Source organism: Girardinichthys multiradiatus, chromosome 3, assembly GCF_021462225.1.
Source record: "Girardinichthys multiradiatus isolate DD_20200921_A chromosome 3, DD_fGirMul_XY1, whole genome shotgun sequence".
Lineage (NCBI taxonomy): Eukaryota > Metazoa > Chordata > Actinopteri > Cyprinodontiformes > Goodeidae > Girardinichthys > Girardinichthys multiradiatus.
Genome location: NC_061796.1, coordinates 31,544,632 through 31,556,387, shown reverse-complemented (window position 1 = coordinate 31,556,387; position 11,756 = coordinate 31,544,632). Strand labels below are relative to the sequence as shown.

Sequence of the window (11,756 nt, the reverse complement as noted above, 5' to 3'; positions counted from 1 at the left end):
AGTCTGGAGTAGAAACATCCAGAGCCACCGTGCACAGGCGTGTGCAGGAAATGGGCTACAGGTGCCGCATTCCCCAGACCTGGGCTACAGAGAAGCGGCACTGGACTGTTGCTCAGTGATCCAAAGTACTTTTTTCGGATGAAAACAAATTCTGCATGTCATTCGGAAATCAAGGTGCCAGAGTCTGGAGGAAGACTGGGGAGAAGGAAATGCCAAAATGCCAGAAGTCCAGTGTCAAGTACCCACAGTCAGTGATGGTCTGGGGTGCCGTGTCAGCTGCTGGTGTTGGTCCACTGTGTTTTATCAAGGGCAGGGTCAATGCAGCTAGCTATCAGGAGATTTTGGAGCACTTCATGCTTCCATCTGCTGAAAAGCTTTATGGAGATGAAGATTTCATTTTTCAGCACGACCTGGCACCTGCTCACAGTGCCAAAACCACTGGTAAATGGTTTACTGACCATGGTATCACTGTGCTCAATTGGCCTGCCAACTCTCCTGACCTGAACCCCATAGAGAATCTGTGGGATATTGTGAAGAGAACGTTGAGAGACTCAAGACCCAACACTCTGGACGAGCTAAAGGCTGCTATCGAAGCATCCTGGGCCTCCATAAGACCTCAGCAGTGCCACAGGCTGATTGCCTCCATGCCACGCCGCATTGAAGCAGTCATTTCTGCAAAAGGATTCCCAACCAAGTATTGAGTGCATAACTGTACATGATTATTTGAAGGTTGACGTTTTTTGTATTGAAAACACTTTTCTTTTATTGGTCGGATGAAATATGCTAATTTTGTGAGATAGGAATTTTGGGTTTTCATGAGCTGTATGCCAAAATCATCCGTATTAAGACAATAAAAGACCTGAAATATTTCAGTTAGTGTGCAATGAATCGAAAATATATGAATGTTAAATTTTCATCATGACATTATGGAAAATAATGAACTTTATCACAATATGCTAATATTTTGAGAAGGACCTGTATAAGCTTTATCAAAAAGGAAAGTTTTAAGCCTAGTCTTAAAAGTAGACAGGGTGTCTGCCTCACGGACTAAAACTGGTTTCACAGGAGAGGAGCCTGATAACTAAAGGATCTGCCTCCCATTCTACTTCTAGAGACTCAAGGAACCACCAGTAAACCTGCAGTCTGAGAATGAAGTGCCCTGTTAGGAACATATGGAACAATCAGATCTCTGATGTATGATGGAGCTAGATCATTAAGGGCTTTATATGTGAGGAGGATAATTTTAAATTCTATTCTGGATTTAACAGGGAGCCAATGAAGGGAAGCTAAAATAGGAGAAATATGATCTCTCTTTTTAATTTTCATCAGAACTCTTGCTGCAGCATTCTGAATCAGCTGAAGGCTTTTAACTGCATTTTGTGGACATCCTGATAGTAAAGAATTACAATAGTCCAGCCTTGAAGTAACAAATGCATGGACTAGTTTTTCAGCATCACTCCTGGACAGGATATTTCTAATTTTGGCAATGTTCCGGAGGTGAAAGAAGGAAATCCTAGAAACCTGTTTAATATGGGATTTAAATGACATGTCCTGGTCAAAAATAACACCAAGGTTTTTTACTTTATTACCGGAGGTCAATTTAATGCCATCCAGGTTAAGTGATTGACTAAGCAGTTTCTTTTGTGAAGACTCCGGTCCAAAGACGACAACTTCTGTCTTGTCTGAATGTAGAAGCAAAAAATTTAAAGTCATCCAAGTTTTTATATCTTCAAGACATGCTTGTAGTCTATCTAACTGGTTGGGCTCATCAGGATTTATGGATAAGTAAAGCTGAGTATCATCAGCGTAACAGTGAACATTTATCCTATGCTGCCTGATAATTTGACCTATTGGAAGCATATATATAGTAAATAGAATTGGCCCAAGAACTGAACCCTGTGGTACTCCACAATTAACCCTGGATTTTAAAGATGATTTATCATTTACATGAACAAACTGGAATCTGTCAGACAGATAGGATTTAAACCAGCCTAGCGCTGTTCCCCTGATCCCTACAGCATATTCCAGCCTTTTTAAGAGAATATTATGGTCGACTGTATCAAATGCAGCACTGAGATCTAACAGAATCAGAACAGACACAAGTCCATTATTTGAGGCCATAAGAATATAATTAGTGACTTTCAGCAGAGCTGTTTCAGTGCTATGATGAGCTCTGAAACCCGACTGAAACTCTTCAAACAGGTCATTGCTGTGTAAATGCTCACACATTTGATTAGCAACTATTTTCTCAAGAATTTTAGATAAGAATGGAAGATTGGATATAGGTCTGTAATTTTTCAAGTCATCTCAATCAAGCGAAGGTTTCTTAAGTAAAGGTTTAATTACAGCTACCTTAAAAGCTTGTGGTACATATCCATTTACTAAGGATAGATTAATCATATCTAAAATGGGGCTGGTAATCAGAGGGAACACTTCCTTAAATAATTTGGTTGGGATTGGATCTAACATACAAGTTGAAGGTTTAGATTAAGCTAATATTTCTGATAACTCAGGAAGCTTCACAAGATCAAAACAGTCCAAACACAAATCAGGTTCTGCAGTTATTTCCAATGTTGTCTCACTTGCTGAGGATGAAGTAATCATCTTCGGGAGTATGTCAAAGATTTTCTTTTTAATAGAATCAATTTTAAGAAGGACTATTTTGAGAAGGACCTGTAGTTAGAGTGGCTTAGTTTATCAGGGAGGGAGCCTTCCTCCCTCCCTGATGGTTGGAGTAAGGGGGGGTCAGGTTTAGCCTAAACCGGCTCAGTTATGGTTGAGGGCAAACACACCCTCCATTTCTGCTACCTCTATGACCCCTTCTCTTTTCCAATGGTTATAATCAGTCTGACAGAGAGAGGTATCCCAATCCTTGTGGTTTTTAGTATAACAGTGACCATCAGTGGGACCCTTTGTGGGGTTCCTTGAGACGACATTGTTGTAAATGATCGCCGTTTAATTAAATAATCTGAACTGAAACTATCTCTGTAGTTATGCTGCTATAGGCTTAGGCTGCTGGAGGACATAATGACCACTTTCACCCTCTTCGCTACATTCTCACAATACTCACAAATTTTGCATTATTTGCTGTTATTTCAGCTTTTAACCTTGTTCTCTCTGTTTTCTTCCTAGAAGCCACACCTGGCTCTGTGTCTACCTGTGACACCTTTCTGGAGAGGGGAATCGTCCGAGCTTCTGCTGGCAACAACTTAATGCTCACCCTCTACCGATGATCCACATAGCTCTGTCTTTAATGTTTAACCCTTTCTCTCTCCTAGACATAGCGATTGACTGAGCTTAACTGTAACAAACTCTATGTGCTCTCTTTCAGACTCTAGACTTGAAAACTGGCTCAGAGTTTATCTGCTCTTTCTTTCTAGGTGAAACGACTAAAGGAGCTGCATCCATTAACATTTACTTTTCCTTCCCATAGAAAGTACTCCTGGATCAGTGCTTCTGTGTTCGCTTTGTGTCTCTGCTCTGTTCTCTCAAACCCCCAGTCGGTCGTGGCAGATGGCCGCTCACACCGAGTCTGGTTCTGCTGGAGGTTTCTTCCTGTTAAAAGGGAGTTTTTCCTCTCCACTGTCGCTACATGCATGCTCAGTATGTGGGATTGCTGCAAGGTCAACGCCAGTGACTGTCCACTGTCTCTACATGCTCATCCGGGAGGAGGGAATGCTACAAGTCATTGACTGGATGCAATCTGCTGGGTTTCCTTAGATAGAAAAACTTTTTATCCAATTAGAATAAAAAGTTAACTCTGACTGCACTGTTCAATGGTTAGGATTAATTGGAATGTATGTACCTGACTGTTGTGAAGTGCCTTGAGACAACATGTGTTGTGAATTGCGCTATATAAATAGAACTGAATTGAATACTAGACACGAACTTAAACCATCATGTTATCTGTCACCTGGGACAGTTTCATGTTGATTAAGTGAAACATTACACTTCCTGTTCTCAGGGGGCGGGGCTGCATGATGTCAGCATTTGACCATTGAATATTGATCAGGGTGTCATATGGATCAATCCCAGAAGGTTTCATGTGTCTGTTTTTCCTTGTAGGAACTATAACAGTTTAGTGTTTTATGGCGAGACGTCAAATTTTGAGGCTTGGCCACGCCCACATACTTTCATGTATTAAAGAGCTTTTGATAACTTATGATCCCCAATGTCTTAAGACTATAGTCATTGATTTTGAAGTGTCTAAGTTAAAAGCTGTAGGAGGAGTTCGCTCAAATATGACATATGTAATTGAGAGAAAACGGCGGCTTTGATCCAAAATGGCCGACTTCCTGTGGGGTTTGCACAATGGGTCCAAGAGACTTTTTTGTAGGTCCTGACAAGTTACATGTGTACCAAATTTCATAAACCTCAGACAAAGCATGCCTTGGGGCTCATTGTTTTAGTTCTTCTAGAGGGTGCTGTGGAGCCATTAGGCCACTTCTACCAACTATTTCACTGGATATCTGTAGGGGGCTGGACCAATAAAAAATCCTATATAATTTGGTGCTTATCGGATCAAAATTGTGGAAATAAGAAGCAAACGTAAGGCCATGGCGTAACGTCAGGCTTCGCCACGCCGCCACAGCCATACCCTCCAGCCCAAACTGTTAGTACTGGAAACCAACTTAGACCATCTTGTTATCTGTTACTGGAGAGTTTCATGTTGATTAGGTGACGGGGGTCAAATTTGGACCTTTCACAGTAAAACATGACACTTCCTGTTCTCAGGTGAGGGAGCTTAGATGTCAGGATTTGACCGTTGAATATTGTTCGGGACCAGATGTGGAACAATACCAGAAGGTTTTGTGTCTCTGCGACTTTCCTTGTAAGAGCTATAACAATTTCCTTTTTTTTGGCGAGTCGTCAAACTTTTGAGGCCTGGCTCCGCCCCCTCAACATGCTCAAAAAGTAACCTTAGATCCCCCATACCATCTGAGCAAACTGACCCAATTTCAAGCTGATCGATCAAAATCTCTAAGAGTTCGATCAAATACGAAAGCTATAAACAGCAAAAATGGGGTCAAAATCGAAACTTCAATCCAAGATGGCCGACTTCCTGTTTGGTGTAGGACGTGGGTGCAAGAGAGTTTTAGGTAGTCCTCGGGGAGTTCTACAAGTGTACCAAATTCCATAACTCTATGATAAAGTAAGGTCAATGCAGAGTTTTTTTTGAAAATTTCGGGGGGCGGTGGTCCCTGTTGAGCCAGACTTTCGCGAAACCCTTAAAATACGTAAATTTCACACATGACTGATGGCTCTGCCAAATTTGGTGAGTTTTTCAATATGTTAAATCCGTGAAAAGGGCAATTCATTTGTCGCCGGAATAATAATAATAAAAGGAGCAATTACAATAGGCCCTTGCAGGCCTACCTCCTCAGGCCTAATTAGTTTTGAGGCTTTTTATACCTCTAACATGGGTGCCAGCAAGAGTGGAGAGTACTTCAGTTACAGATAAACCTAAAGAAAGTACCAGCATATAAAGACAGCCAACTGAACATTTAGTGTTAAATCTTTATTCTGTTGATAAAAAGATTTTTACAACTTTCATATTGCAGAAATGTTTTAAAAAGGTCCCAGAAGAAAAGTATGTAAAGCACAAGCATAAAAAAAAAAAAAAAAAAAAGGAAGTTAAGAACAGAAAATGGTTAAATACTAAACAAAGTAGAAAACTGAAGCAGGTAAGTCATATATACACATACTCCAAACATAGGTTTCCAATAGCTATACACATAAAAAGCATATTTTAAAGAAAAGTATAAGAGGGCAAATTTTGTACATCTTCCTTTAATGGTTCTCCTTATCCAGAGACATTGCCAACACTCTGTGGCCCGTATGTCCAAGTCTCTGCTTGGACTGATTGGACACCTTTAGCTTCATCTGCAAAGAAAGTCACTTAAATTATTCATTTTATGAAAGTACACATCAATATCACAGATCATCCTACTATAAACAAGTCAATATGGGCTTAAAAGACAATGCCATTAATTAGGGCTGCACAATACACTGCAAATATATCATTGCAATATCAGTGTGCACAATATTCATATTGCAAAGAACTGCTTAGAGTGCATAATTGTTGACCAATGCATTTGAAGAGTTTTGAAGTTGTATTTTTCATGCTAATGCAATATTTGTCCAGTAGGAAAGTCTCACAGCACCAAAAGCTCATCCCAGACACAAATGACATTGCCAAACCTGCTAAAAGGTCACACAGAGTAGAAAGTATAGAGTAGAAAGGGAGGGGAAAAAAATAAACAAAAAAACATGTATCACACCTGATATGGTGATCGTAATATTTACAAATATTATTGCCATCACAAGATTTTCTAATATCGTGCAGCCCTAGTATTAATATAAGGTAATGCCTATTTGTACCTGAGAACGTTTGTCGCAGGGAGAGTTGGTCTCCTTAAGGATCTGCAGTGGAGAGCGGCCTTCAGTACCTAAAGAAGAAGAGACACGCCAAAACTTAGCGAGCATTCAAAAAAAAAAAAAAAAAGAACAGAACAGAAACAAGTCTTCATACTAAATCTTCCCTCTGCCTTACACACCTTTTGGCTTCAGTTTTCCAGTCTGCCCCTTGTTTTCATTGTTTACGTTCTTTACCGCCACATGGACAGCGAGAGGCGACGAGCCCCCTTTGTTCCCCTGCACTCCTCTGGATCGTAGCCCAGTGGCACCAAAACCTTTCCCCAACCACTGTGGCTTGAACACCAGCTGACTTGGACTCTTTGTGTCGAAGGAAGGGCAGCGGATACCTGTGCACACCGGTAGCTGCTTTGGGTTGGGGACAGCTGGTTGCTCTGAGGGAGGCAGAGAGGATTTAGTTTCCTGAGGGGATGGCTGTCTCTGTGCTTCCTCTAGAGACTCAGTGGAGAACTCTGGCTGGACTGTAATAGAAGGAAGGGCGTATGAGTGATCCACGGAATCCCCGAGTTGGTCCTTGTCCACATTAGGTTCTGAGAAAGCAGGACTTTCACGGTGAACATCAACAAAGACCTGAGACGAAGTTGCTCCCTCATGGCATGTTATAAGGCTCATGCTCAGTCTCTTGTGCAATGGGGTCTCTCTTGCTTCTTCTGCCTCCTCCAGGCTAATATCTGCTTCAGTCTCAATCTCCACTTCCACCCGAGGGTCCCAGAGAAGCTCAAAGGGGCTTGAGTTGCCAACAAACTGCTGAGGGGTTGGGACAGGAGTGGCCAAGAGGTTTGCATGTTTAGCTAAAGAGCTTAAATCATTTGTTTGGCGAGGAGTGAGAAGCGGCTCGGTTGAGGACAGCTCTTCATCTCTGATGACCTCATCTACAGGATCACTAAAGCGTTTCTGAGGGGCTTCAGGGACTTTGCCTTCAGCCTCATTATGGAAGAGCATGCCCAGGCGGCGAGCAAAAGACCCAACGGTCACTAGGGGAACAAAAAGCAGAAGTTCGAGTCAGACAGTTGAGGCTGTGAAAAGCCCAGCTGGAAGTTATTTACAAAATGTTTACCTCTCATGATTTCTCTCATAGGGGTGCGGGTGATACCAATAGTAGGTGAGCGGGGATCGTTTGAGGCCAGCGCACACTCACTTTTCAATGCTGCAGTAGTGTTGGACTCCTGTCCACAAACCTAACAGAGACAAAGACATCATATCCAGTATCTGTTTTGAATGCAATAATTGTTGGCTAATATAGTACAAGAGTTATGAACTTGCTTTTTACATCCTCATGTAAAATTTTGTGAATTAGACAGTCTCACAGTTGCAGATGCTCACACCGACACAAGTGGCATTACCCAAAATACTGAAGGCCACAGAATGATGGGAGCACAGAATAGATAGAGGAAAGAAGAAAAACAGAAATACTGCAACTGTCATTGCAATATTTACCAATATTATTGCAATTGCAAGATTGTCTAATATTGTGCAGCCCTACTCCCTGGTTGAATCATCTGAATCAAATTGCGTTTTTAAGCATGCAGTCAGGTTCTACAGAGTGCTGCTGATGACCTAACTATTTGACTCAGGTGCGTTGAAGCACATCCACACCTACAAACTGTGCAACAATGCACCACTAGGAGTGGAGTTTCACACCCCTGATCTAAACTTTTCATTAATTTTGCCCTTCTGAAAGGTGAACGTCTGCGCCAGTCTCAAGCCTTTTGTGGTCTAAACAGGTTTTCTTTCAGCATTCCCCTGAATTTAGCATCATCCATCTTTTCAACAGCTCTTACCTAGCTTCTCTGTCTGTGCTGCAGAAAAGCATCCCCACAGCATAAAAGTAAACCACCAAAAGCTTTCACACAACAGATTCTTAGACCTGAGCTATGGATCTCTGCATCTCCTCCAGAATTACCATGTATTTATACTGAGATTACAGGAACTGCTACTTTGTCAATAAAATGCATTTAAGTGTGTTGCTGTGATGTAACAATATGTGAAGGAAGACTAGATACTATCCCCTTTACATGTCTAGTAGCAAAATGAACTAAATAACCAACCTGAATAGGTGTTCGATCAATCCCAGCTGAGGGAGAGCGTGGGTCTATCAGATGACTCGCGTGTGTCTTTTTGATGGCTGGTTCTGGTTTTGTCTCTGCAGATGCGGCCATCTTGCTCTCACTTGTCCCCATAATTCTTATAAGTTACCTGTTGCACAGTTGAATGACATTAAAGTTTAATATTAGTCAGAACATGAAAACTACGCAATGGATTAAACAAGCCTTCTTCACCGTTACATACAATGCAGCTTAAAATATTTTGGCAATCGTATTCAGTGAGTTGACGCAAAGCTCTGCAAGATGACCTCAAGTCAACATGCTTCTAGTTAACCCAATATACTGTTATATTGACAATAAAAAAAATTAAAACAAATGTTTAAAAGCAAATTTTGTGTATCATTTGTTTACAGGGCTCCTACACTGCTGATGTCTTAAAATTGGATATTGCATATTTGCAATGGCTGCTTGCTTGCATGAAAGACACAGGCAGTCTTTCAATACCTGTACAACACTAAAATAAAAAAAATAAAAAATATATAATTTCAAACTTTTCAAGCCTGCATAGGAACCTTGCATTTAGTTTGAATGCTAATGAATAAACGGTTTTTATAGACAGTAGTAAAAACCCACAAAAAACACTGATTCATCTAAGCAATTAAGCGTTTAAATTTAAGACACTAGGCCAAAAACAATGCAGTTCAGCCAATGAGACGTTAACAGTTTTCTCAGTTTTAATGATAAACCTGGGAAAAATACGTAATAATAAGTGAAGTTTAAGTTTCCAATATTTTTCGTTACCTTAAACGAGTCAAAGCCAGACGCCGAACCGTATGCTTTTAGCCCCTTTCACTAGCAGCTTCACCTTCAGATAAACAGGAACACACGACTTTTTAAAAGATTTAAATGGTGGCGTTGCGTCCCTTGCTCTTTCAAACAACCCAATAGGCGTACGCTTCCGGTTTACCTCCTCGGTTCGGATTGGCTTAGAGCAAACTGCGTTTGAAATGGGCGTAGTCTCTAAGTGACTACGTGCTTTTGAACGTTAAACTAAACAGCACGCGCTGCAGATAAAATATTCATTCGAAATCGTTGAGAATAACATTCGTTTGCACCATTTAAATACATTAATTTTACGTATAAAAATATTAGAGGAAAAAAAACATGCTCTGTACTTTGTCAAAAAAATGTCAGTCTTTTAGTTAATAAAAAATAATTTAACGTACATATCTTTAAATCTATGTTTAGAAAAGTAGTCTAGATAAAGCAAAAATATGTTTTACTTCTCTTTCTCTGAAATGTATCTCTAAAACATAAATTTCTGTGTAAACAGCATTAATTATTATTTTGAAATAATTTTAGTTTTATTAATTTTACTTGTGATACCCAAAAATTCAATAATGTATTGAAATTTAGCTTAAAATCTGACTTGGCTCATAACAATCAGAATGAGATGTTTTTCTCTTCTATTTTCTTTTCTATCCACTGACTGATTCAGTAAAGCACTAAGTTAAGATTTAGATTTAAAGTGGTGACTGTGGGTACAGGTCCTTCTCAAAATATTAGCATACTGTGATAAAGTTCATTATTTTCCATAATGTAATGATCAAAATTTAACATTCATATATTTTAGATTCATTGCACACTAACTGAGATATTTCAGGTCTTTTATTGTCTTAATACGGATGATTTTGGCATACAGCTCATGAAAACCCAAAATTCCTATCTCACAAAATTAGCATATCATTAAAAGGGTCTCTAAACGAGCTATGAACCTAATCATCTGAATCAATGAGTTAACTCTAAACACCTGCAAAAGATTCCTGAGGCCTTTAAAACTCCCAGCCTGGTTCATCACTCAAAACCCCAATCATGGGTAAGACTGCCGACCTGACTGCTGTCCAGAAGGCCACTATTGACACCCTCAAGCAAGAGGGTAAGACACAGAAAGACATTTCTGAATGAATAGGCTGTTCCCAGAGTGCTGTATCAAGGCACCTCAGTGGGAAGTCTGTGGGAAGGAAAAAGTGTGGCAGAAAACGCTGCACAACGAGAAGAGGTGACCGGACCCTGAGGAAGATTGTGGAGAAGGGCCGATTCCAGACCTTGGGGGACCTGCGGAAGCAGTGGACTGAGTCTGGAGTAGAAACATCCAGAGCCACCATGCACAGGCGTGTGCAGGAAATGGGCTACAGGTGCCGCATTCCCCAGACCTGGGCTACAGAGAAGCAGCATTGGACTGTTGCTCAGTGGTCCAAAGCACTTTTTTCGGATGAAAGCAAATTCTGCATGTCATTCAGAAATCAAGGTGCCAGAGTCTGGAGGAAGACTGGGGAGAAGGAAATGCCAAAATGTCAGAAGTCCAGTGTCAAGTACCCACAGTCAGTGATGGTCTGGGGTGCCGTGTCAGCTGCTGGTGTTGGTCCACTGTGTTTTATCAAGGGCAGGGTCAATGCAGCTAGCTATCAGGAGATTCTGGAGCGCTTCATGCTTCCATCTGCTGAAAAGCTTTATGGAGATGAAGATTTCATTTTTCAGCACGACCTGGCACCTGCTCACAGTGCCAAAACCACTGGTAAATGATTTACTGACCATGGTATCACTGTGCTCAATTGGCCTGCCAACTCTCCTGACCTGAACCCCATAGAGAATCTGTGGGATATTGTGAAGAGAACGTTGAGAGACTCAAGACCCAACACTCTGGATGAGCTAAAGGCCGCTATCGAAGCATCCTGGGCCTCCATAAGACCTCAGCAGTGCCACAGGCTGAGTGCCTCCATGTCACGCCGCATTGAAGCAGTCATTTCTGCAAAAGGATTCCCAACCAAGTATTGAGTGCATAACTGTACATGATTATTTGAAGGTTGACGTTTTTTGTATTAAAAACACTTTTCTTTTATTGGTCGGATGAAATATGCTAATTTTATGAGATAGGAATTTTGGGTTTTCATGAGCTGTATGCCACAATCATCCGTATTAAGACAATAAAAGACCTGAAATATTTCAGTTAGTGTGCAATGAATCTAAAATATATTAATGTTAAATTTTCATTACATTATGGAAAATAATGAACTTTATCACAATATGCTAATATTTTGAGAAGGATCTGTATATAAATGTTTCAGTTTGAAAGTGGCAGGTCCAGATCTCAACAGCATATCAACCTGAACAAACCTTCCCCAAGATGAAACATGGTGGTGGAGCCATCATGCCATGGGGATTGTTTTCTTCAGCAGGAAAATGGTAGTTGGTCAGATTTGGTGGGTGGAACTGAAC

The 11,756-nt window shown here is 40.7% G+C and overlaps 1 protein-coding gene across 1 annotated transcript; it reads right to left on the bottom strand.

Annotated features, from left to right (window-relative positions):
- Positions 1 to 5,497: 5,497 nt before the first annotated feature.
- On the bottom strand, positions 5,498 to 9,432 carry cdca3 (cell division cycle associated 3). Its single transcript, XM_047361312.1, has 6 exons — positions 9,282 to 9,432; positions 8,484 to 8,631; positions 7,493 to 7,613; positions 6,558 to 7,409; positions 6,382 to 6,449; positions 5,498 to 5,883 (listed from the first exon to the last, which is right to left on the bottom strand). The coding sequence occupies exons 2-6, from the start codon at positions 8,613 to 8,615 to the stop codon at positions 5,791 to 5,793; spliced, it is 1,266 nt and encodes a 421-aa protein (XP_047217268.1). The 5' UTR covers positions 8,616 to 8,631; positions 9,282 to 9,432; the 3' UTR covers positions 5,498 to 5,790.
- Positions 9,433 to 11,756: the final 2,324 nt, after the last annotated feature.